This window comes from Pezoporus wallicus, unplaced genomic scaffold, assembly GCF_028554395.1.
Source record: "Pezoporus wallicus isolate ANWC-B61680 ecotype Strahan unplaced genomic scaffold, APGP_CSIRO_Pwel_v1 contig_7461, whole genome shotgun sequence".
Taxonomy (NCBI): Eukaryota; Metazoa; Chordata; class Aves; order Psittaciformes; family Psittacidae; genus Pezoporus; species Pezoporus wallicus.
In genome coordinates this window covers 1,486,955-1,513,429 of record NW_026637976.1, presented here as the reverse complement: position 1 = coordinate 1,513,429, position 26,475 = coordinate 1,486,955, and the positions used below count along the sequence as shown (strand labels likewise).

General features: G+C 46.7%; 2 protein-coding genes across 4 annotated transcripts in view; both read left to right on the top strand.

Moving 5' to 3' along the window:
• NARS2 (asparaginyl-tRNA synthetase 2, mitochondrial) overlaps positions 1 to 23,218 on the top strand; it is a 62,371-nt gene extending 39,153 nt beyond the window's left edge. For 2 of the 3 annotated variants that reach the window (XM_057408563.1, XM_057408561.1), the window contains 7 exons: positions 5,873 to 5,971; positions 6,391 to 6,434; positions 8,406 to 8,472; positions 11,150 to 11,287; positions 12,354 to 12,451; positions 15,206 to 15,232; positions 22,418 to 23,218. In XM_057408563.1, coding sequence (XP_057264546.1) covers positions 5,873 to 5,971; positions 6,391 to 6,434; positions 8,406 to 8,472; positions 11,150 to 11,287; positions 12,354 to 12,451; positions 15,206 to 15,232; positions 22,418 to 22,562 — 618 coding nt within the window. In that variant the 3' untranslated portion in view covers positions 22,563 to 23,218. The remainder of the gene's footprint in view (positions 1 to 5,872; positions 5,972 to 6,390; positions 6,435 to 8,405; positions 8,473 to 11,149; positions 11,288 to 12,353; positions 12,452 to 15,205; positions 15,233 to 22,417) is intronic. The other variant, XM_057408562.1, reaches the window with a different exon arrangement.
• A 2,695-nt stretch (positions 23,219 to 25,913) lies between these two features.
• Positions 25,914 to 26,475, top strand: part of GAB2 (GRB2 associated binding protein 2) — a 101,126-nt gene continuing 100,564 nt past the window's right edge. The window contains exon 1 of the mRNA XM_057408548.1: positions 25,914 to 26,339. The gene's annotated coding sequence lies outside the window, so the exon portion shown is untranslated. The remainder of the gene's footprint in view (positions 26,340 to 26,475) is intronic.

The window sequence follows — 26,475 nt, the reverse complement described above, 5'->3', positions numbered from 1 at the left end:
GGCTGTTGAGCCTGGAGAAGAGAAGCTGCGTGGAGACCTCAGAGCAGCCTTGCAGTATCTGAAGGGGGCCTCTAGGGATGCTGGGGAGGGACTCTTCATTAGGGACTGTAGTGATAGGACAAGGGGTAACGGGTTCAAATTTAAACGGGGGAAGTTTAGATTGGATATAAGAAGGAAATTCTTTCCTGTTAGGGTGGTGAGGCACTGGAATGGGTTGCCCAGGGAGGTTGTGAATGCTCCATCCCTGGTGGTGTTAAAAGCCAGGTTGGACGAAGCCTTGGGTGCCATGGTTTAGTGTGAGGTGTCCCTGCCCATGGCAGGGGAGTTGGAACTGGATGATCTTAAGGTCCTTTCCAACCCAAACTATTCTATGATTCTCTTTCAAACTGGATGAGAAAGAGAAGGGAGTTTTACAAAGATCAAGTTAAGACAGTATCATAGAATCATAGAACAGTTTGGATTGGAAGGGACCTTAAAGCTCATCCAGCTCCAACCCCTGCCATGGGCAGGGACACCTTCCACTAGAGCAGCTTGCTTCAAGCCCCTGTGTCCAACCTGAACACTGCCAGGGATGGGGCAGCCACAGCTTCTCTGGGCACCCTGTGCCAGCACCTCAGCACCCTCACAGGGAAGAGCTTCTACCTAAGAGCTCATCTCAGTCTCCCCTCGGGCAGGTTAAAGCCATTCCCCTTGGGCTGGCCCTACAGGCCCTTGTAAAATGGACTCTTGTCATGAAAAGGAGAGTCTTGTCTGTCAGACCACTCCTTCACAGGCCATTGAAGCTGAACAACAAATGCTGATGGAGGTTAGGGAACAGAGAGTCTCAGCTGTGGCTGCTGGATGCCAATTCATAGAAGGAACCTGTAGCCCTGCAGATACCCAGATGTCCCTATAGAGCCCTGTGCAAGGCACTCGCAGCAGATCCTTTCCATGTGCTTACCACTGTTTGTTCCCTGGAGTCTCCAGTCAGATTTGCCCAGCTGCCTTTGCCTTGGCACTGAAGACAGAAAATACTCGGAGCACAAACTGCTTTGGGAATCAACCCACACCCGTGTTTCAGATCTGAGGTGGCCTGAAACAGACACCCAGGTTCAGCACTACTGCCGACTTCATTTCATGCCTCGAATCCCTTCTGTAAATGGAGGTAATAATGCTCCATGTCACTGGGCTGTAATGACAGCAGACTAATTTTGATGAAGTGCATAACCAGTGGAAGACAGTACTTCTGCCTTCAGGACAGAGCTCAAATACTGTGTGTTAAATTGTGTTCTTCATCTTAAAGAGATGTGTTGTCCATCTCTTAAAGAGACAGTGCTGCTAGGATGTGACCTTGTCAAGGAAGACTAACGCTATCCATAAACTCCCAAAAATGCCCTCAGGAAAACTTCCTTCTGGCATTTCCTAATTTTACAGCCTAAATAATGTGGATTTTACCATGGGTTTGTATGTGTGTTTGAATTCAGTAATGTCTGCAGGTTTGGCCTCTTTGAGAGCCCCTAAGTGTCATGAGTGAAGTGGGATCCTTTAAATGCAATGCCACTGCCAAGACAGCAGAATGAAGACCAGAAGATGACAACCTACAAATACAGCTACAAGACACAGCACTGAAGAGAGGAGGAGAGGGAGGCAGCAGGCGTCTCAGAGGACAGATGAGTGTGGAGACCTTGGACTTTCAGTTCAAGACTGGAGGAGCAATGGCTCCAATGAATCCAGAGATTTCCATACAAACTGGACCCATTCTACAAAGATGCTGCGAGGGCTGGAGCAGCTCTGCTCTGGAGCCAGGCTGAGAGAGCTGGGCTGGGTCAGCCTGGAGAAGAGAAGGCTCCTGAAGGGGAGACCTGAGAGCAGCTCCAGTGCCTAAAGGGGCTGCAGGAAAGCTGGAGAGGGGCTTTGGACAAGGGCCTGTAGGGACAGGCCAAGGGGAATGGCTTTAACCTGCCCAAGAGGAGACTGAGCTGAGCTCTTAGGCAGAAGCTCTTCCCTGTGAGGGTGCTGAGGTGCTGGCACAGGGTGCCCAGAGAAGCTGTGGCTGCCCCATCCCTGGCAGTGTTCAAGGCCAGGTTGGACACAGGGGCTTGGAGCAAGCTGCTCTAGTGGAAGGTGTCCCTGCCCGTGGCAGGGGTTGGAACTGGATGAGCTTTAAGGTCCCTTCCAACCCAAACCATTCTGTGATTCTATAACAACAGCATCTCTCCTGAGTGGGTCCTGAGGTGTTATATAGCTGAGAGAGGAGACTTCATGACCAAGATGAGATGCAAATCTCCCCTCTGTGTATGTGTGTGTATATGTGCACACACGTACGGTGTGTGTGAGCAAGCATGAAGGCAAGAAATAGTGGTCCACTTGGTGAATGTTTCATATGTAAATACCCTGTGATCTACACTGCATCCATATGCATGGCCCAGGTAAATGCAGCAACACAAATTCTACTGGCTGCTCTTGAGAGTTTCCTGAAAGTGTCTTGTGCAATAAAGATGGTGATTTGAGCCCTTCTTGTAGTGCACAGCACCTTCAATTGCGGCTGCTGACGTTTAGTGCTGGTTTTTGGACGACTTCCTCTGTTTCAGCTCTGGTTATAATTATATTTGGGAAGAGGATAAGTTGCAATATCAGAAGATCCAAGTTAACATTAAACAATACAGCTGGGAGCTGCTCCTCATCAAAACTGAATGGTTAACCATTAAGTTCCACAGCAACGTCAGGGAAAGCCAGGATTGATACTGCTGAGCTGCTTTGAAAGGTGAAGAGAGATAGGCTGGGAGGGAGAAGGGGGAACATCTCTGTCCTCCTTCCCTGCCCTCCTACCAGCGCAACTTCTACATTCCCATTATGAAGCACCCATGTTAATGGGCTTCTGGGCATCAGTAGTCCCAGCTCTGGGATGAGCTACTTGCTGTGATTCTAATGGCTTTTTCCCCAAGTCATTTACCAAGCATAGAATCTCAGACTGGTTTGTCTTTAAGGGACCTTAAAGCTCATCCAGTTCCAACCCCTGCCATGGGCAGGGACCCCTTCCACTAGAGCAGCTTGCTCCAAGCCCCTGTGTCCAACCTGGCCTTGAACACTGCCAGGGATGGGGCAGCCACAGCTTCTCTGGGCACCTTGTGCCAGCACCTCAGCACCTTCACAGGAAGAGCTTCTGCCTTACATCCAACCTAAATCTCCCCTGTTTAAGTTTGAACCCATTACCGCTTGTCCTGTCACTATAGTCCCATGTTTCTTTCAGGATATATTCAAACCAATTACTTTGCCTTTATCTCCAGCTCATGTCTTCCCTCAAACCAGCGGGGCAGTGCTTATGTTTCCCCACTCATTTTCATATATAGCCTGTTCTCCAGTCCTTCATTATGCTCAAAGCCAGAACTTCTCAGTTCAACAGCTTTCGCCCCCCTCTCTTTCTTTTCCCCCTCCCCTGTTCATGCCTAATGCACATTTGGCATGAATAAGAGCTAAGAGCAGCAAGGAGACCAACGCATGACCCACACGTCTGTCTCTTTTGCCAGGATAAAAACCTCCATTTCAAACCTGGAAATGTTCCTCAGATTGTTTTTCCCATCCCACCCACCTCTTTTTTCCACAGGAGGAAGCTGCTCATGTGGAATGCTGTGGGAACCTAACTGTTACTTTATCGCACAGCGAGGAAAAGAAGTGCTAATTAAACAACATGCTCTTCTGAAACCAGATGATACTTTCATTTGCTAGAAAGAGGAAGCTTCATGTAAAATCCCTTTGTCTCTGCCTGGTGAAACCAGATGAAATGCCAAGAAGTTTTCTAATTTCATTTGCATAAGCCTTTTCCTTGCTACTTTGAAGAAAGTTCAAAGCTGCCTGGTTGGTTATTTGCTACTCAGCAGCAGGAATGCTGGCTTTTCATTTCCTCTGTGTTTTGAGTACCAGGAGGGGGAAAACTCTTCATCTGCATACGGTAATGCTGTTCCTTTATTCGGATCTTGAGGGCCCACGTTGATCCAGGAGTCTAGATGCTGAGTTTGGCTCCAGAGGAGTCAGAATGGGTTTACCAGCTCCCCTGGGCTGATGGGATGCAGAGGTTTTTCAGGTGATGAAGGATGTTCTTCTAAGCGTGAGAGTTTGAATAACATGCCTGAAATCTCATTTTGGCTATGTCAGTAGCCCAGCTTCTTCTTTTCTGTGCCTTTTGTTCCTCTTACCCTCTAAGATCTGGTGCCTTGCAAGGCAGAGACCTGCTCAGCTCTGCTGACTGAACATCAGGTTTGTCTTGTCACAGTTAGTCTCCCCTGGGCTTTGCTGTGTCTACGGACTGCTACTCACTTAGATATCATCAGTGGATACTTCACTTCTCTCCACTCTACAACTAAAGATGCTCACAATAAAAGCCAGGAATGTACCAAGACTTTCAGAGGTGGGAAGAACCCGGTCCTATCCCAGGTGGAGATGTGCAGCCCAGTTGCATGGCTCTGTTTCTTAAGGCGATAAGAATAGGGATGGTGATTTTGAAGAAGAGTTGAGATCATCAGTACTACACAGGTACCAGCTGACTCTTCGTGCAGGTGTAGGGCTGTGAGGAGCCATGGGAACTCTTAACCTGCACAACAGCAAGTGTCATGGATGGTCGGCTTTGCTTATCCAAAAGAGAAGATCACTCTCAGAGTTGATCAAAATGCCACAGCATCCCACATGGGGGCTTTTCTTGGTCAGAACCAAAATGGCATTTTGATTTTTCCATGGGTGAAGCCCGTTTTACTGGACAAGTGTATTCAAATTGGATGATAATGGCATTTAGTTAAGTCACATGGGTTTAGGGAAATGAAACCACATCTATTTTAGCTTCTCAAACCTCCCTGCATTGCTGTCCTCTGCTTTAGCTCTCTCCTCATCACATGTTCTCTTTGCTTTGCTCTTACTGAGCAGTGTCTCTAGCTGGGATCTGTTTGATGGGTTGGCTCTACACAGTGCACGTTTCACAGAATCACAGATTGGTTTTGGCTGGAAGGAACCTTAATGTCATGTAGTTCCAACCCCCCTGCATGGGCAGGGGTGCCTCACACTAGACCACGTCACCCAAGGCTCTGCCCGACCTGGCCTTGAACACCACCAGGGATGGAGCATTTACCACTTCTTTGGCACCCTGTGCCAGCCCCTCAGCACCCTCCCAGTAAAGAACTTCTTCCTTATCTCCAACCTGAACTTCCCCTGTTCCAGTTTGAACCCATTACCTCTTGTCCTATCACTACAGTCCCTAATGAAGAGTCCTTCCCCAGCACCCTTATAGCCCCCTTCAGACACTGGAAGCTGCTCTGAGGTCTCCACGCAGCTTCTCTTCTCCAGGCTGAACAGCCCCAACTTTCTCAGCCTGTCTCCATACAGGAGGTGCTCCAGCCCCTGATCATCCTCGTGGCCTGCTCTGGTCTTGCTCCAACAGCTCCATGTCCTTCTTATGTTAAGGACACCGGAGCCACACACAGTGCTCCAAGTATGCCTTTCCTTCAGTTCTGCCTCTTCTAACAACAAAGCACAAACGCAGAACTGCTCATTACAGAACAGGCACCTCACTAATAATTAATCTGAGACTGGTCACCACAAATGGTTGCGAAGTGGGTGTTTGTGGCTGCCCAGGGCTGCTGCTTGAATACTTTAGCTGTGCCTTTTTCACTGGAGATATCATACTGAAGGTACTGAGGCCATCAGCAGGCACTGAAGCCCTAAACAGACAGCAGAAATACAGGTTCCAGTCCTCTTCAGCTACTGAGCAATCCTGTTGTGCAGTCTGACCATGCAGAAGGACAGAAGCTCCTTCCCTACCCTTTGGCTGATGTGCACTGTGTTTTATTTATAGCCTGGGTCATTTAAGCGGTGTTAATTTTTCATGCCCTCCTGTTTTCTCTATTAGGTTATGGAAGATCTTTTCAAGACTGTAACAAGCACTGTGCTCTCCAAATGCCCTCATGATGTTGAGCTTTTTCATAAACACATAGCTCCTGGCCAGAAGGTAATAAATGTGACAGGAAAGAGCTGCAATTTATGCGTTTGGGGGGCTTTTTACTATAGGGGGCTTAATTTTGTTGTTATTATTTTTATTCCTGTGTTGTCCCATGTTAACAAACTATGAGGACCTAAAGGTCAGTCTTGAGGCTGAGTGAGTGTTCAGGACAACAGAGGGAGGACACAGAACTTTCTATAGCTGGTAGCTCATGTGGCAGAACTGTCGCTGTCACATCATCCAACCTCTGAATCATCAGCTGCTGTAATGTGGTACCCTTTAAGCACTAAATAGCTGGGATTTTGGCCCGTATTTAGATGTCAATGCAGACTTGCACATTAGAACTTAGAAGGAGGTGCTTTTCTGAGTTTCCTCTGGTTCCTTGAACCCTTAAGAGTAGCTTTACATTTTCATTTTCTCTTGTTTTGACCAAGGGCAGGTTGGAACAAATGCTGAAGAAGAGATTTGTAATGTAAGTACTTGTGTTTCAAAGTGATCTGGAAGAGGGCTTTTGGGGGAAGAGTTCCTATTTTGTGCATGTCCTTTTCCTTTCCCAGCTCAATGACTTCTGGGTTAGTGTGACGTCTCCAAAAGAGCATGAATTGCTGTTCTCTTTGTACTGTACTGCATGAGACTGGCATCTGAATCTGCTGGCCTTTGGCTTCCCTGGGCAAGATCCTTGTTCTATATGGATATCTTCCTTCCAGCATGTACCTGCACAGTGCTTTCCTCACTGCCCTGCTTGGGTTTGGCTTTGGTGCTCTGCCTTTCTTCAAGCTACCACTCCAGTGGCTCCCTTTTTATGAAGCTATTGTTTGCTGTTGTAACGTCCCAGTTAGTTTTCTATTTCCAGTTGCTTGTGCAGCTCCTTTTCCCAGTTCCCTGTGTGCTAAAGAACTGAAGGGTTTTGATTTCTCTCCTTGGCCCCCAAGAATACGTCTCCTTCCCTACACTTTCTTGCCTGTCTCTTCAAATAGTGATGCTCTCCATGGCCCAGAGCACTGTAGGGCTGCTCAGCCCAGCACTGGTTTTCCTGTTAAGCTACAGCCATCCTTGGGCAATACAATGATGATAGATCCTCCCTGTGCCTCGTGCCTGCATTAAGCACTGTGGGAGACCTCAGTGAAGTCAGTCTCTCCCCATCTCAGTCCTTCTCTCTTTGAACCTAAGCTGTATTCCCAAGAGGACAGAGTTGCACTCAGCTTCTCCCATGGTCCAAGGGAAAAAAGAGTGACTCAGCCCATCTCTTTCTCCCTCTCTGTTTCCCTCTTCATCATCTGCTGGCAGGGGCATTCCTGGCTTATACACATCAGTTACATGCATTGAACCTCTGCCAGTGCTATACCTCACCTGGACCATGGCCTCACATAACCCAAACACATGGAGGAATAGATTTCTTCTTCAGGTATTTCCACCAGAAGCCTTCCCTGTATTAGTGAAACCTCGTAGCCGGGTGTAAGGAGCTTGTGCCCCTTAGGGAATTTGGTTTATAATGGGATTTAGCCAGTGATACAGAGAGATCAAATCATAGGGATCAGGTTATTCTTTCTTCACTCTGCCCACAACATTTGCTTGGTACATGGAAAACGTGTCAGCAAAAGTGTCTTCCACTGAGTCTTGATTTCCAGTTGTCAAACCTGCAGCATCTTCCACTGCACTTTCTCTGTTTGCTCTGCCATGATGCTGTTATTCTGTTCTGGTGGGAGCTGGTGGAGAATCCACTCTCAGATGAGTCAGAGGAGAAGAGAAACATTGCTGCAAATCATGGAATCATAGAATAGTTTGGGTTGGAAGGGACCTTTAAAGCCCATCCAGTTCCAATCCCCTGCAATGAACAGGGACATCTTCAACTAGATCAGGTTGCTCACATCCAGCTTGGCCTTAAGCGTCTCCAAGGGTGGCACATCCACCACCCCTCTGGGCAACCTGTGCCAGTGTTTTACCACCCTCATTGTAAAGCACTTTTTCCTCCCTTCCAGCCTGAGATAAATGTCAAGGTCTTCGCAAAGTAAAGTGAAAATGTTTGAGCTCCAAGCCCTTTGCACTCTGGGCTGTTATTTTTGCCTAACACCATCCTGAACAGGAGAGCGGTGTTGTTGGAGCCATACCAATGAGGAAATGTTTTCCACCAGTTTCTAAGAAGCAATTCTCTGCAGAGCTCACTTCTGACTCAAATGCAACATCGCAATAAAGCAAAAGTATCTGGAGAGCTTGGCACTTCCTGCCCTGCATGTAGCACAGGAAAACAGCCTTCTTTGCCATATAAAATGAGGTTTGGTTTCTATCCAGGGAAGCGTTGCTGGGAAGTCTGACATCACAGCACAAGTTGGCATGGTGGGGGGGGAGGAAATGCCTCCTTCATTTTCCAGCGCGGCTCTTAGCCAGAAAACTTTGTTATTCCTCTCATAGTTATCTTAAAGACTTTTTTTTTCCTCCTCTGCAGCATTTCCTACAGCAAAGCAGTGGAAATTCTGAAGCAGGCTTCTCAAGCGTTCACTTTCAAGCCAGAGGTAGGTGGTTCCCTGGTGGTTTGTCCCTGTGCCTGCTCACAACCAGCCTGAACTTCATAGCTCTGCTTTTATTCTAATACCACAAGAGTTAACTTCATACAGTAACATACCTCCCTCCAAGGGGTGTTTGAACACTTGCAACCCAGGTATCACTTTTGCCCTTTAGGGTTGCAATGGGAACAATGTAAGGAGTCAGATCTGTAGCAGGAGAACATGGAGCATGCAGGGAAGGAAGTGTTGAGTTTGCTGTTCAAGGACCAAGACTTTAGCAGAGGTGCTTCATGTTCTTGCATGTGAGTAGCGCTGAGTGTGTTGTGGATTCAGCAGCAATCATCTAAGGAGAGATGCTGCAATAGTCATCAAGTAAAGGAATAATATTAGGAGAGCACCACAAGTTTGACAAGGACTAACAAACCAAACCCATGTCAAAATAGCATGTAATCGAGATGTAAGTAAAGGGAATCCATTGACTTTCCAACACATGGATGTTGACTGGGAAAAAAAATCATATGCTACTGTTTTTAATACTCTTAGGTTATGGTATTATGCCTCATCCCTGGCAGTGTTCAAGGCCAGGTTGGACAGGACTTGGAGCAGGCTGCTCTAGTGGAAGGTGTCCCTGCCTGTGGCAGGGAGTTGGAACTGGAGGAGCTTTAAGGTCCCTTCCAACACAAACCAGTCTGTTATTCTGTGGTTTTCTAAAACTCGTGTTTTACCCGATTTCACACACACAGAGCAGTAGGGAGAGCATGCATCTCATGTATGCTGATTTATCTTCATCTCAGTCTGATGCTTTGAGGAAGATAACGCTCTGGGCTGAAGCCACCTTCGTAGTCCGTGGATAACTGTCTCGTCTCTGTGTACGAGTGGGTGTAGAACCTCAAATCAGAATCATCGAATCATTAGGGTTGGAAAGGACCTTAAGATCATCTAGTTTCAACCCCCCAGCCATGGGCAGGGACACCTTATGCTAAATCATATCACCCAAGGCTCTGTCCAACCTGGCCTTGAACACTGCCAGGGATGGAGCATTCACAACGTCCCTGGGCAACCCATTCCAGTGCCTCACCACCCTAACAGGAAAGGATTTCCTTCTTATATCCAATCTAAACTTCCCCTGTTTAAGTTTGAACCCGTTACCCCTTGTCCTGTCACTACAGTCCCTAATGAAGAGTCCCTCCCCAGCATCCCTATAGGCCCCTTCAGGTACTGGAAGCTGCTCTGAGGTCTCCACGCAGCTTCTCTTCTCCAGGCTGAACAGCTCCAACTTCCTCAGCCTGTCTTCATACAGGAGCTGCTCCAGTCCCTGATCATCCTCGTGGCCTCATCTGGACTTATTCCAACAGTTCCATGTCCTTTTTATGTTGAGGACACCAGAACTGCACACAATACTCCAGGTGAGGTCTCAGGAGAGCAGAGTAGAGGGGCAGGATCACCTCCTTCGACCTGCTGGTCACGGTCCTTTTGATGTAGCCCAGGATACGGTTGCTTTCTGGGCTGCAAGCGTACACTGAAGCCGGCTCATGTTCATTTTCTCATCAACCAACACCCCCAAGTCCTTCTCCTTGGGCTGCTCTGAATCTCTTCTCTGCCCAACCTGTAGCTGTGCCTGGGATCGCTCCGAGCCAGGTGCAGGACCTTGCACTTGGCATGGTTAAACCTCATGAGGCTGGCATCAGCCCACCTCACAAGCGTGTCAAGGTCCCTCTGGATGGCATTCCTTCCCTCCAGCGTATCAACCGAACCACACAGCTCGGTGTCATCGGCAAACTTGCTGAGGGCGCACTCAATCCCACTGTCCACGTCAGTGACGAAGATGTTGAACAAGACCGGTCCCAACGCCGATCCCTGAGGGACACCACTTGTTACTGGTCCCCAGCCGGACACTGAGCCATTGACCACAACTCTGTGTGCAGCCATCCAGCCAGTTCTTTATCCACCGAGTGGTCCATCCATCAAATTGATGTTGTTAAATCCTCTGTCTGTACTGCCTTGGTCTGAGACAGCAAACATAGTTCAGATAAGGAGTCTGCAGAATGTCTGTTCCCCTCTTCCCTCTCCACTCCCCTGGTATTCTGTGCACATCCTATAATGGTCTCTAGTCAAAAGCCACAGAATTTATAACATCACTGGAAGTAAGGAGATGCGAAGGGCATTGCAAATGTCCATGGTTTCTAATAGCAGAGAATTGGTTAATGGGATGCTGGGTTTTCTTAAGTGAGAATTAATGTAGCATGTAACAGGACCCAGCGGGGAAGAGAGCGGTCAGCCTAGCAAAGCTGCTTCCTATATACCAACGGTAATACTAAAATAAGGCTGTGTTGCTGGCTTGAGCAAGCTGACTTTGGATAGGTGCCTATTTCCCTTGAGGTGTGTGGAGTGTGGTTTTGGGGTTTATTTTCTGTTTGGTTGGGGTTTGATATTAAATGCTTGGGCTTGATGCAGGGATGATCTGTCCCTGTTCTGTGAAAGTCAGACCATGATCTTTTCATTGCTTTACTCTGCCTTAAAACTCATAAAATGCTGCTTAACAGATGGCCTGTGTGAGAAGTTGCTGTGCTTTGTTTCATGTTATTCAGAGCTGCACATCTCTCCTACACAGGAATTTTGCTGGGTCTCTTGCCACAGGCAAGATGCACCAGAGCAGGATCCCAAGTCCCTTTTGCTGTCTTTACAGTGGGGCTGTGACCTCCAGACGGAGCATGAAAAGTACCTGGTGAAGCACTGTGGTGAGGTTCCAGTGTTTGTGATTAACTACCCATATGACCTCAAACCTTTCTACACGCGGGACAATGAAGATGGACCTCAGCACACAGTGAGTCTGTGGGTCACACTTCCAACGCTTCTTTGGCTAGGCATGTGTCTTAGCCTATAGATAGGTAGATACATGCATGCATGCAAGTTGAATATAAGATATGACCATCAGGTGATCCTCTCCAATCTTTTTCCTGTTGTAGACTAAATCCTTAAAGCAGGAACAACAGGATGGGGAAGATTCAGGAGCTGGATAGTGTTCAGTTTTTGTTTAAGTCCCTTAAGAGAAGTTTGCTGTAGTTTATTTTCCTGGTAAACTTCTGCACTACTGGGTGAAATGCTGACAATTGCATGGCTGTGAGTAGTCCATGATTCTCTTGTCATCCAAATGTGGCATCCATGTAATCCTCAAACAGCAGATGGGCACAAGAAGTAAGCTCTTTTTTTCACAAGTTTCATGCTTTGAAGGCGTGATTCCCAGTTGAACTGAGACAACTGGAAGCATCGCTTCTGCTGGAAGGAGCAACTACCCCACATTGTACCACTGTGGTACTTCAGTGCTTTAATTCTAGCAGCAGTTCAACTATGGGATAAGCAAAGTATCTCTAGAATACAGAGGAAACTGCCAGCCCAAACCTAACAGCAGAAGTGGTAACCCTGGGACCATTTATCCATTGGTATCATTACCATTAGTGCTGGCTGAAGAAATGGGGGCAGCTGTGGATAAACACAAGTTGCAGCATCAGAGCAGCTTAAACTCTAAGGGAGTCAGGGTTTCAGGAAAGCTGTCTTTGCTTCCTTCTGCGTTGTTACTGGGTTCTTTATACCCTGCACAGGCTTGCCTACGCACATAGGTTATCTCCAGAGTGACCTGGTGAGATTCAGTTCATACTGCCTGCTGTAGATGTCCTCAGTCTGGAGCGTCACTGCACTCATTTAGGTTTTCTGCAGACTTACTGATGGTTATCACTGTAAAGTTCCCTCCCAGCCTTCCCCTGTCAACAAGAGACTTTTCAAGCACATGCAAGTACTTTACCTAATTACAAACAACCATCAGTGTCAGCTGTACTTCTGCCATAGACGTATGGCTGTATGGTGTGGCTTAAAGCAGTTTTCTTTCTTTCAAGGTTGCAGCAGTTGATCTCCTGGTGCCAGGAGTAGGGGAGTTGTGTGGAGGCAGCTTGAGAGAGGAGCGACTGCCCTTCCTGGAGTCACGCTTACAGAGGTATGGAAAACCCACAGATGCCAGGAGATGGCCTGACCAAGAGTGTTTCAGCAGCCCTCAGTGGTTGGTAGGACAGGGGCAGAAGGGCAAGTGATGGTATTTAAAGGCAGCCTGGTTTTGTCTTGGAGATAGCTGTTTAACTGAGTAGGTGATCACAAACTGATGAAGTTCTTGTGCTTCTGCTGTAGGTATGCAAACTGCCTCTCTGCTTTAGCTCATCAGAGAACAAGTCTGTTTTATGCTAAGGCAGCAGAATGCCTCAGATGTGCTGGGACTATCTGGATCAGGGTCTGATGTGAGGCATTTCATCTTTTCGCCTTTCCTTCGCAGCTTTTGAGGCTGAGATTGGGTTGCAAAGGTGGAAGCTGTCACGTAGGCAGAGCTTGGATATATTTGTCATCACATTGTGTAACCGAGGACCTGCAATTTTGGTTAGAAGCTTCTCTCACTGTGATGCAGCTGGCCCCAGTGCCATCATTTCAGAGAATATGGTTCTTTACTAATAGCTTTGTGGGAAGCCTGGGACTTGTACTGTGTCATACAGGCTCCTTCCCTGTTGCTTTATTCTGGATGATGTGACTTTAAGTAATTTTGGGCTAAATTCAGTGTCAGAATATCAAAACTGATGTTTAGGTAACAACAATTGACATAATAGATGGAATAATTCTCCATAGACAATTAGTCCCATAGACAATTAATCATGTCATTTTGGGTGACATGGTTTAGTGTGAGGTGTCCCTGCCCATGGCGCAGGGGTTGGAACTGGAGGATCTTAAGGTCCTTTCCAACCCTTACTGTTCTGTGATTCCTTGATTGTTCAAAAGAACTATTCATAGGATCATAGAATGATTTGTGTTGGAAGGATCCTTAAAGCTCATCCAGTTCCAATCCCCTGCCATGGGCAGGGACACCTTCCACTAGAGCAGCTTGCTTCAAGCCCCTGTGTCCAACCTGGCCTTGAACGCTTCCATTTGGACCAGTCATACATTTGTGCAAAGCAGTTCTGGGAGGAGGATTAATCCCAGAGTTACACCATTTACACACTGGGAATGAATTTATAGAATCATAGAATCACAGAAGGTTTGGGTTGGAAAGGACCTTAAGATCATCCAGTTCCACCCCCCCTGCCATGGGCTGGGACACCTCACACTAAACCATGGCACCCAGCGCTCTGACCAGCCTGGCCTTGAACACTGCCAGGGATGGAGCATTCGCAACCTCCCTGGGCAACCCATTCCAGTGCCTCAGCACCTTCACAGTAAAGAACTTCTTATATCCAATCTAAACTTCCCCTGTTTCAGTTTGAACCCATCACCCCTTGTCCTATCACTACAGTCCCTAATGAAGAGTCCCTCCCCAGCATCCCTGTAGGCCCCCTAAATTTGTTGCTTAACTCAGCCACGTGCTCACAAAGAGAGATCTAGTCAATGGAGAAGAGCAAAATCCATTTCAGCATAACGAATCCAAAAGGTGCAGGGCCATTAAAGTCACCAGACCATTGGCTCTCAGTCTGTAGTATAGGATATTATTCCCTGTGTTTCCTGCTGTTCTCCTTGCAAACTCTGCCAAAGCAGGTATGCTTCAGCTGAAGCAAAGTATGGTGTTGCCTGCTGCACATTTGCACTTGCAGTGTTTGCCAGTGAGATCTGGAATTTACAGCCCTCGAGGTGTGGGGCTGGAGGAAGGGTCTATGTGGAAGTTGAAGCCAGACTTCCTTGTTTGTCAGGGAAGCCATAGGAAGTGTTTCAAGCTGCACGTAGAATCACAGAATGGTTTGAGTTGGAAAGGACCTTAAGACCATTCAATTCCAATCCTCCTGCCGTGGGCAGGGACACCTCACACTCGGCATGTCTTGAGTGACCTTTAAGTACCGCTCTGCGTTGAGGATGACCTGGAAAAGTAACACCTCTTTTCACATGTTTTTCCCAGTTTTGAGTACTCAGGAGCTGATCTGCTGAGCCCAAGTAATTTGTTGAAGCTTTTAAATTCTCCTTCTTGCAGACCCAGCATAACTCAGAGAAATAAAGAACAGGAGGATTCTTGTCTCCTTAGTACATGCTTCATACAGTAGCTCTCCGAGTTGTAGTCAGTGACAGCTGCAGTGCACTGGAGATGAGAGAATTGGTCTCTGCTCTCAGGGTTTTCTGTTCATGTTCAGAGAAATAGGAAAAAGCCCAGCTTTGCTCTGGTTCTGCCAAGGCAGGAAAAGGAGAGAGAGTTCACTGGTGGCACCTGGAGAAAAGCCTATTTTATTTAGTAGCTTTACAGAAGTTACACACATTAATAAAGCTGCAGACGTTCAGTGAGTTCGTGCATTATGGGAGGGAAGCCACGTAGCCACACATGTGGAGAGGCTTTGAGTCACTCACAAATGAGGTTTTATTGGCTGCATGTCTTTGTATACTTAATATTCAGGCCTGAACTCTCCAAACATTCAGAAGCAGAGTTTAGTGATACGGTTGAAGTTAAGAGCATGCACAAGTCTTTGCATGAAGCTGGGATCAACCCTGTATGTTGACAAAACAAACTTCATGTTTTAAGAAGCATGGTGGGAACCTGTTCAAGACTGTCTGCTAATTACCAGAACTGCCAGCCACTGAGCATGTCTTCCCTTCATCTCCTGCCTTTCCTTTTTGGACTGAGTTTAATCATCAGAGCCTCCCTTTCCTTGTAGCATTCTCTTCCAGGCAAGTGCTGCTTGTGTGGATCTCTGCTGTTCCTTAACTTACAAGGGCTTTTCTTTTTGTTCCACAGATTAGGACTCGCAGATACCTACCAATGGTAAGACACTGTCTTGGTCTTCAAGCTCTATTTCTTATTTTGAGACTCTTTAAACAACTGTGTTGATCCTGTTCTTGAGGGGGCATTTCTTGGCCCGGTTGCCATCGCTGCCAGTCCGAGTGGAACAGGCGGTTCCTTTAAACATCATTTAATCTAATGCTGTTTAGTTTGTCTTCCTGATTTGTCCACTCACAGCACAGGTCATTCCTTTCAGTATTGCATGAAGTGGATTAATTTGCAACCCATAATGATTTTTGATATTAAATCATTAGGCTGTGTTCAGAGTTGAATAGATTCTGACCGCCGTTGCATGAGATAAACAGGTTAGAGAACCACAAGCACTCTGTGACCTTTAGCAGCTCTGTGAATAACTCCCTTTGCAATTGGCAGGGCAGTTGGGTCGAAAACTCTTCCCTAACAAAGCAGTTGAAGCAATTAAAACTGTCCAGCAAAGGAGACAGCTCAACCTTTGAATTAACAAGTTAGCCTATTAAAATGACAGAAGGATCCTAATGTTCCTCTTGACAAGTGTTTATTGGGATGTACTTTGTAATAGCTACTGTGGAGAAGTTTGGATTTAAAAGAGTATATTCAACTAGTCTGCAGTATTTGGATTGCTCATTAGGGAGGCTGCCTTGAAAGAAAGCAGAGTAAGTGTAAGATGCTTCACTCTCCTATTTCCACAACATGGAATCACTTGGGAGCAGCCCAGTGCGTGACAGACCTTTATGTCATCTGTTTGCAAACAGCACTTCCCTCATCTGAGGGAAGGCTTATCCTGAACTGGGATGATCACTTGTGTGGTTAGATGCTGCGATACAGCCTTAGGAAGCCTGGTGTTCAGTGGAAGAGCCTTCCAGCATGACTAGAATAGCACAGCTCTGCCTCATGCTTCCTGTAAAAGAGAAGATTACAACATTGCCCATCACCCCTTTGCATCACATTCTGGAAACTCTTTCCTTCTGTCAGCTTGTTTTGGAGACTCTTTCCTTCTCTGTTCCCTCCATTCCATTCCATAGGATGCACGTTCCCAGAGAATACTGTTGTTACTCCTTGACATAGTAGGGTCTAATGTGCTAGGGAGGTGCAGGGTAGGAGGACTAATCCTGAATGCTTCTGGACTACAGTCCACACTAAGCCAGAAAACAGGGAGATGGTTTGCCAGCGTCCATCTTTTCAGTGGAGGTGGCAGGAGAGACTGAGATTAATCTCCTCCAATTTAGTGATTGAATTTAGTCTCCAAAGTTGGCTCTCAAACTCCTTGAAGAACAGTTGAGTCATTCCCTTTTCGGTATAATACTTGCTGACTAATAGTGGTCTGCTGTATGAGATGCTATCCCTTTTGATATCCCTTATATATTGCCATATCTCTGTTTCTGCCTGTTTTCTTCTCCCATTAAGCATGAGGATATTGTGGAGGCTGACTTCTAGGGCGGCTTCAGGAGTGTTGTTTGTGCAAGAGTCAGTGGGCAGAGAGGCAGCTGATGATGTGAAATGCTGTTGTGCTTCTGCCCATCCTTATCTTTTAGAAAGCTTTTCAGAAGTAGATAAAGGGACATGGTCAGACTCCTCTGAATCTTCTTCAGTTCCCTGCCTTGTAAACAGGGGACCTGATCCTGTTTGCAGCCTCCTGGTGCCAGCTTAGCACAAGCAATAACGGAGCAGGTACTTTGTAATGAACAACATCGCTAGCATCAGCTTGAGCAGCATTTCAGACAGTCTTTCTACATGCAAGGCACCCATTTCCTCACTCTGGTTATCATCATGCACATCAGTGAAGAAGATGGCCTTATGCTGAGCCCTTTACAGCCTAGGTACCTTATATTCTGGTGTAACACGGATAAAGGCACACAGTGGCAGACCAGGTGTTATCTGCTGTCTTACAGTTTATATTACTGTGTTGTCTTGGCCTTGCTCCTGCTGTAGATGGAGAAGATTGAGATGTGTTTGGCTCTTTAATTCCTAGTTTCCTTTAAAGCCAGAGTGTTCTGTTGGGTCCTTATGTGGCAGGGTAGAAAGAAGGAGTTGGACTTCAGGAGCAGCATCACTGGTGAGCCACTTGCAATCCATGGCCAGTGACAGCATTCATGTCGTAGAATCCCAGACTGGTTTGGGTTGAAGGGATCTTAAAGCTCACCCAGTTCCAACCCCTGCCATGGGCAGGGACCCCTTCCACTAGAGCAGCTTGCTCCAAGCCCCTGTGTCCAACCTGGCCTTGAACACTGCCAGGGATGGGGCAGCCACAGCTTCTCTGGGCACCCTGTGCCAGCACCTCAGCACCCTCACAGGGAAGAGCTTCTGCCTAAGAGCTCAGCTCAATCTACCTTTAACGTCCTCCAGAGCCCAGTGAAGATGAGGAGCCCACCACTGTCCTTGGCAGCTTCCTAATCCTATTGCTCCTGCTTTGGGGAGAAACCAGAGCGCTGTGCTGAGCCATACAGATGCAGGCACAAAGTCAGTGCTAAAGCCAGCCAAACCATGCCCAGACCCTCTCATGCCAATGGGAGTGTTTTAGATTGAATGCTTTCTTTGTGGATCCCCCAGAAGTTGTAGCAGAGCCTGAAAAAAAAGCCAGCCTTTAACCCAGGATCAGAGCCTGGTGATGTTTGTCCTGAAACACTCAACAAAATGATCCTGCAAATGGCATTTCAAAGTAGTTTTTCATTAGCCTTTCATTAGCTATTATTTTCCAGTAGGATATAAAACTTCATGCACCACAATATCTTTATTCTTTCAGCTTTCCTTTTTCCCAACCAGCTGCAGAGGCTTCAGTAGAACGAAGGGGGTTACACAAAAGATCAAGATTTGTTTTGAAAGGAGACCGAAGAGAATACACTCTGCTCATGAATGGTCACTAAGAGAGTGTTGATGTTCACAGTGCTTTGCCATGCAGCACAGGAGCTGGCGATGATGATAAAAGGGTATAGGTTTTTAAAAGGATGAAAGGAAATGCTCTTCTAACTTGGCACATAACAAGCTCCTGGAATTCATTGCTGGGGGATGTTGTTGCAGCACATACTTCAGTAAGATTCAAATCTCTGAAGACCTCCAGGTCCAGAATATGAGTTCTGGGGCTAGCTGGGGTCACAGAAACTTATTTCCCCGTGGAAATATGCTCCACAGTCCCCCAGTTGCCAAGGGAGGGCTCAGCTCTCCTCTTAAGTATGAGCTATTAGGAGGAATAGCAAGACTAGTTCATGACTGTGTTTGAGGTGAGAAACATCCAATGTCTGGAGACTGCTGAATGAAGGAAAACCTCAGGGAGCATTTTCTGTCCTAAAGGGAATTTTCTCATCATCTGCAGGCAGTTACTTTTTCTTTCATCTGGGAAGAATGGAAAATTTCTCAATTCTTTTCCTTCTTCTAAGCACAGTCATCAGAAAGGATTCACAGTCTTGATCCTCAGCATGTTTAATTCAATGGACTTTTTCCATTAGCTTTAATGGGTTTTGTTTTGCTCCTTTTGCCAGGATGGCTTCTCCGAGTGCTTTGAGATCTACAGATGAAAGCCCTGGATAAGAAAGGGTAGAATTTATTATTATTGTTCATCTGGAAGAAGCTGAGTTATTTCATCTCCTTAGAATGACTTTATAAACTCTGCTGCCAGCAAAAGGGAGAGGAAAGATGCTGGGCTTAGTCTCAACTGTCTTTGCAAAGGATGAGATATGCTTACAAACGTCATCAGAAATGGTTGTGCTGTTATTTGTGTGACTGGTTTCAGCCAGAGCTGTCACCAGTTCTGCTCAGAACTACTGGGCTGGTACAGATTGATCTGCCAGGGCCAGCACCCACATCCCTCACATTTACGAGGTCTTTCCTGTTTCACAAGTCACCACCACCCTCAGCATCAGATCTGCCCATCATCTTCCTTGTCAAGCCTTGAGAAGCTGCTGAGTGGAGCTCCCCAGGGGCAGTTCCTGTGTATTAATGGAAACTCAAATACTTCTTATGAATCTCTCACTTTTAAGCCTGCTGCACAACTTGGAGTATAGGCATAACTGCACTTTATAGAGCCATAGAATAGTTAGGGTTGGAAAGGACCTTAAGATCACCCAGTTCCAACCCCCCTGCCATGGGCAGGGACACCTCACACTAAACCATGTCGCCCAAGGCTCTGTCCAACCTGGCCTTGAACGCTGCCAGGGACGGAGCATTTACCACTTCTTTGGGCAACCCATTCCAGTGCCTCAGCACCCTCACAGTAAAGAACTTCTTCCTTAAATCTCACCTGAGCTTCCCCTGTTTAAGTTCAGAGTCTAAGTCTGTGTCAGTGCTAGTAGGAAGAATTACGAAGTTCTATGATTTTACAAAGTTTGCTTCTGGTTTTACTACTTGGGCAGTAGAGGGGAAAACCACTGGGGGAAAAAGCACCTGAAGGCTGGATTGAGTGTAATAAATACAGCTTCCCAGATGTTTAACTGCTGCTAATGACCTGCAAAGGAAAACAATATTTCATGGTAAAGTCCCTTCCAGCCCAAACCATGCTATGATTCTATATGCTATAAAAGGCACAGTGTCAAACTGAGCTTGCCAGGGCGATCTCTTGCAGATGTAGAATTTATTGGAGAGTGTTTTATTTTACAAGTAGAGTCGATCAGTGGCATTACTTCATAGAATCATAGAATGGTTTGGGTTGGAAAGGACCTTAAAGCTCATCCAGTTCCAACCCCTGCCATGGGCAGGGACACCTCCCACTCGAGCAGGTTACTCCAAGCCCCTGTGTCCAACGTGGCCTTGAACACTGCCAGGGATGGGGCAGCCACAGCTTCTCTGGGCACCCTGTGCCAGTGCCTCAGCACTCTTACAGGTAAGAGCTTCTGCCTTATATCCAGCCTGAGCTCCCCCTGTTTCAGTTTGAACCCATCACCCCTTGTCCTATCACTCCAGTCCCTGATGAAGAGTCCCTTTCCAACATCCTTGTAGCCCCCCTTCAGATACTGGAAGCTGCTCTGAGGTCTCCACGCATCCTCTCTTCTTCCGGCTGAACAGCCCCAACTTTCTCAGCCTGTCTTCATACTTCCACCTCACTCTTAAAATGTAGTCTTCAAGGCAACAAAATTCTGACATCCAAGCAAGTATGCTTAAATAGATGTATATTTAAGCCATACAATAATGTATGTTTTACATATTAATATATATACACACAAATATACTTCTTTTCCTCACAGTTCATTAGCAGCAGTTAAAACCTGGGAAGCCATTTACTGCAATCAATCCAATCTTCAATTTTTCCACAGTGTTTCTCCCTCTCTACTCCACTGCCTAAGTAGTAAAACATATATTTGCATTTATATTACAGTGTACTTGATTTCTCTTTCTTTAAACTGGGATGATTAAATACACACAAAGATTAGAAGCATGTAACGCATCTGGAGTCACTCAATCCTTTTTATAGGGCATTCATATAAAGAATAACTTTGTGGCCACAGCAAGCTCAGAAGTGGCCCCATAAATCAATAGAACCACTGAGATGTTTTTCACTCCTATTAAAATAAAACTGTTGGTGACAATTTATAGCTGCAAATATAGTTCACAGCAGTCACAGTCCAGCTGGGAAATGGGGAACTCTAAAGAATCATAGAATCATAGAATAGTTAGGGTTGGAAAGGACCTTAAGATCATCCAGTTCCAACCCCCCTGCCATGGGCAGGGACACCTCACACTAAACCATGGCACCCAAGGCTCTGTCCAGCCTGGTCTTGAACACTGCGAGAGATGGAGCATTCACCACTTTGGGCACCCTATGCCAGTGCCTCAGTACCTTCACAGTAAAGAACTTCTTCCTTATATCCAACCTGAACTTCCCCTGTTTCAGTTTGAACCCATCACCCCTTGTCCTATCACTACAGTCCCTGATGAAGAGTCCCTCTCCAGCATCCTTGTAGCCCCTTTCAGGCACTGGAAGCTGCTCTGATATCTCCACGCAGGCTTTTCTTCTCCAGAGAAGAACCATCATAGTCTTGTTGACACCTATATAGTTGGAATATCTGCTTCCAAATGTTTTCTGAGTTTCCTGTGCTGTTCAGATGCTGTTCTCCAATATGAAATGTCTTGTTCCAGGTCTCATTTTGTGGAGAAGATACGTCCAAGATTTTTTGCTGACTTACTGTGGAAATAAATGACTCGATCCGTAAGAGTGATTAGGGAAAAAGCAACAAAACCCCATTGTAATTACCTTAAGAGACAAAAGGAGATCTGAAGGGGGGACAGCAAGACCTGTTTAGTCTTCTGAGAAATTACTGGAAATGACTTTGACTATTAAAAAGAAGACAGAAAAAGACTAGCGTAAGGCAGATTTCCACACCAGCATGGCAACAGCTAAAGAAACCCAAGCAGGCAACTCCCATCTGCAACAACGGAAATGTTTTGTGATTCTACAGGAACTGGGGTTTGTGCCTCTGCTGGGAGTATTTTAGATCCTAAAACTTACCAAGATGCTTTCAATATGAGCAGAGCTGTTCTTTGTACCCAAATCATAAAATCATAGTTAGGGTTGGAAAGGACCTTAAGATCCCCCAGTCCCAACTCCCTGCCATGGGCAGGGACACCTCACACTAAACCATGGCACCCAAGGCTCTGTCCAACGTGGCCTTGAACACCACCAGGGATGGAGCATTCACAAGTGAGTTCTTGCTCCTAACCAAGACAGGCTCCAGTGTATTAGCAAAGCGTAGCTGGGCTGCTTTAACTGTGTTTGCACTTAGGGCTTCTGCTAACACAGTTCTGCCTGTCAGGGAGCTGCTCCTCTTCACATCCCTGATCGCCACCACCTGTGCTGGCAGAAATCCACAGTGATCAGAGGAAGTGATGAGGATGAAAAGCAAAACCCACAATAAAAAGCTCACTCTGATTACATAGAATCACAGAATGATTTGGGTTGGAAAGGACCTCAAGATCATCCAGTTCCAACGCCCTGTCATGGGCAGGGACACCTCACACTAAACCATGGCACCCAAGGCTCTGTCCAACCTGGCCTTGAACACTGCCGAGGATGGAGCATTCACCACTTCTCTGGGCAGCCCATTCCAGTGCCTCAGCACCCTCACATTAAGAACTTTTTCCTTATATCTAATCTGAATCTCCTGTTTCAGTTTAAACCCATCACCCCTTGTCCTATCACTACAGTCCCTGGTGAAGAGCCCCTCTCCAGCAGGCTGCAAATGTAACTGTGTGTTTAAATTACAGGTATCTAGACCTCCGCAAGTTCGGCTCAGTTCCCCACGGAGGCTTCGGCATGGGCTTTGAACGCTACCTGCAGTACATCCTGGGAGTGGACAACATCAAAGATGTCATTCCTTTCCCCAGGTTTTCTCACTCCTGTCTCCTGTAGCGCTTGACTCACGTGGAGAAAACTGCTGGTGTGCTAAATGGGTATAACATGGCAAGGTATGACAAAGTGTGGGTTAGTGGGAAATCAAGGTCATTTTTGTATCAGTGCAACTCTTGGTCCCTGTAATAAAGGCTTATTGAAAAGAATAGGTGTTCTGGTAAGATTATGGAAGCACGTTTGATAGCGGTTTGTGTCCTCAGTGTGCTTCAGGAGTGTTAATAAATCCCATTTAACTAAAGGGTTAAGATACTCATGAGACCAGTACAAGCCATGGGAGTACTGGATAAGCGTTGTTGGGAGTAGTGAGGGTTTTATGTGCAATACTAATAAAGAGGTGTGACCTAAAATGGCCTGGGAGCCAGGAATGCTGTGAGGCTGTAACAGGCATTCATTAAATGCCTGAACGGTGCTTTGAAGATTGAGTGCTATAAAATTGGGAAGTATTGCCATGGCTGTGAAGCACTTGCTCTTGCGAAACGGCTACTGTAAAGCATGAATGTCCCCACCCCGAGTTGAAAGCAGATATTGTTTACCTTGGAAGAATCAGCCAAATCTAGCAAGGAAAAACACCACATTGGAACCACTGGAGTGAATTAGGTGAATGATGTCTGAGTTTGTGAATCATCAATAAAGATGTACGCTGGGTTGTTTTGTAACTCTGCATGGTTTCTTCTCTTTTAAAACCATAGCACTTGGCATCATAGTGTTCTCTCCATTGTCTTGGGTAGATGTTTCCTTTCAGTATACCCGAAGTAGTTACCCAGCTTCTGCAGGAGGTATCTGTTTTCTGTCCCTGAGACAGCCCATGTCCATGGCACAAAGAAATAGTTATATGAGAGTTCATTCATCTCTCCAGAGCCAGTTTGCAATTTATTGGTGTTTTTCTTGTTGCTCTGGTTTTTTATTGTGGTTATTGAGAAAACCTCTTGTGTGCTCATCAGACCAAGAAGTTCTGTCTGTATTTGGAAACAACCAGCATATGCTCCCAAGCATTGCATATGTATTAAGTAATTGCTTATCACCCTAGGATCTGAATTCCTTGCCGTCTGTAATGGCTTTATTCTCTCAGCTTCCCTGCCAGGTAAAGAAATACTCATTTCTGTTTTGAAGACAGGATTATGGGGACATCAAGTGACTTGCCGAAGGCAATTGGAAACCAGTGGTTTATTTGGGACTTAAACTGAGGGTTTCCAGCATCCTTCTTCCCTTCCAAATTATCACAACCCAACACATGGACATTTACATAGTGCTTACCGCTCTGGAGCCCAAGCCTGCTGCAGTATAAACAATATATAGAAAGAAAAAGCAAGGTGACAGCTTTGTTGCTAATGAACGTTAGCAATGTGCTGTGTAAATTGGCACATACAACGTGAAGTGGCTGCAGAGCAGCCTTGAAGACTTCTTTTCCAAGTAGATGAAAGAGATTGAAAAGGGGTAATCAACAAGCATTGCGCTGGTGATGCTGCAGTCACAGTTCTCTTGAGTAAGGCTGGATAATACTGCACCTGGAGTGCCTAAAAATACATATTTATGTCATGTGGCACCTGCCACGTTTCAGTTTGGTCCGTGGCTGGGGCTTTTGAGTGATGTGATCCTGCAGACAACATCACCACAAGGTCATTACTGTGGGGTGGTTGTTGCATGCACTGGGGTAACCCCTGCATGTCGAGATTGGGTTTGTATGTCCTCTGTCTGCTTGATCAGGCAGGTGTTAACTGTGCATGTGCTGGTTTGTGTTGCCTGGTACGGTTCATAGAATCATAGAATGGTTTGGGTTGGAAGGATCCTTAAAGCTCATCCACTTCCAACCCCCTGCCACGGACAGGGACCCCTTCCCCTAGAGCGGCTTGCTCCAAGCCCCTGTGTCCAACCTGGCTTTGAACACTGCCAGGGATGGGGCAGCCACAGCTTCTCTGGGCACCCTGTGCCAGCGCCTCAGCACCCTCACAGGGAAGAGCTTCTGCCTAAGAGCTCAGCTCAGTCTCCCCTCGGGTGGGTTAAAGCCATTCCCCTTGGCCTGGCCCTACAGGCCCTTGTCCCAAGCCCCTCTCCAGCTTTCCTGCAGCCCCTTTAGGCACTGGAGCTGCTCTAAGGTCTCCCCTTAAGGAACCTTCTCCAGGCTGAACTCCAGGCTGAGCTGGTAAGTCTGGTTCCACAAAACAGTTCAAGCACCTGCCTTCCCTTTGCAACCATTGAGTTCCTACATCAGACACCCAAGTGTCTTCCTGCATTTGGACCATCTCTCCCTTTAATGCATTGTCTTAAATGTTGTTGCCTTTATGTTTTGGAATTACTTCTCTCAGCAGAAAGATGTGGAAGGAGTACAGCTGCCAAACAGCCCCTTCCACACTGTGTGTGATGAGCCAGTGTCCTCACTGAGATCCTTAGTCACTGCTTCTGCCACAGTTGCTGTAAATGAGAGTGCTTGAACTGGAAGCCCATCTCTGAAAACAGTGGATGGATGGCAAATCCATCCCCTGCTCACTCTGCTCTCATCCCCACTGCAGCTCTGGGCTGGCAGTGCTGGGTTTGGCATCAGCAGGAGGTTGTTGATCCCGCTGTCAGATGCCAGGTCTGATGGGCAGGGTGGGGCTAACCAAGGACAAGTGAAAAACAAGGTGTAGAGAAGACAATTGAAGGTGCCAGAACATCTTAGGACAATGTGTCATGAGTCACAAGTCACAGGGAAGGATGGCAGGGCTGTTTCAAACAGTGGTTGTTAGGCCCCGATAGGAGGTGGCAGCTTGCAAGAACCAAGAACTGCTATAATCCACCCTTCATTCTTTGCCTTGATAAGAGGTCACTGCAGGACAGGAGTAGGTTGAACCTTTGATTTGTAGGTGGTAGGTTTATGAGGGTATATGGTAAGAAAGATGGAGCAAGGATGCACTGTGAGTGATTCTTCATGTGTTTCCAACTAGGTGTCCAAGAGGAGCAGTCTCCCCCATCTTCTACATGTATTTCTGTTTCATTCAAAGGTATTTGGTGAGTTGGAGATCCGACGGACAGGGTTGAGCTAAGGGGACATTGTCCTTGGGTCTAAGAGCTCATCCGAAAAGAACTACCCCATATAATATGGCAGAATAAGCAGGAGGAGAGCAGGGTTGTCCCCAGAACTAACCAAAGGAACATTCAGGCTCTGAAGGGAGAAGAAAGGGTTGTCCAGTCTTGAAAACAGCCTTAAACATGCCTTGTTTTTCCTAGTGATGGGAGAGGCTGAGGTCCACGTGTGTGATGATATTGCTTAGGGTTCATACTGAGACTGTTGCTCCTGTGAGAGAGAAGCCTGATTTCTGGGTACTCAGCAAGGGTGGGAGCTGCTCTCTCCCTCCAGGCTGGCATTGTTCACCTCGGGCTATGTATATACAACAGGGGCTGGTATTGCCAAGGAATGCGACGTGTTTTCCCTGGGATTTCCATGTGGAATGTCATGTATTTCCTTCGGATCTCCTCTCCCGGAATGAAGCGGAAGTGAATGTGGAGGGAGAGGGGAGGTCACTGCTCTTGGACCTGTAGGCAGGGGAACACACTGCGAATTGCTCAGATTGAAGCAGGTTTCTGTGCTACCTCTTCTCTTAGAGCCTGCACTGTGGGAAAGGCTGAAGCCACATCAAAACCGACACGTCCCCAAATAAAAAGCCATTATTCTTTGCACATGGGAATCCTCTCTTAGCCTGAACATCCAGTGCAGTGCCTTACACTGGGGTGTTCTCAGTGCGGTACGCGGTCAGCTCTCCAGCCCAGGTAACCAGCACGGCCTCTTCCAGCATCCCTTTGGTGAGTTATCTCCTCAAGTTCCAGTTCCTCAAAGCCTCTTTGCAGGTTTATCCTCAGTGTGAGCATCAGAGGAAAGAATCAGCATCACTGATTACCGCATCTGTGGCTTTGCAACGTTAGGACAGAGGGATGGGAG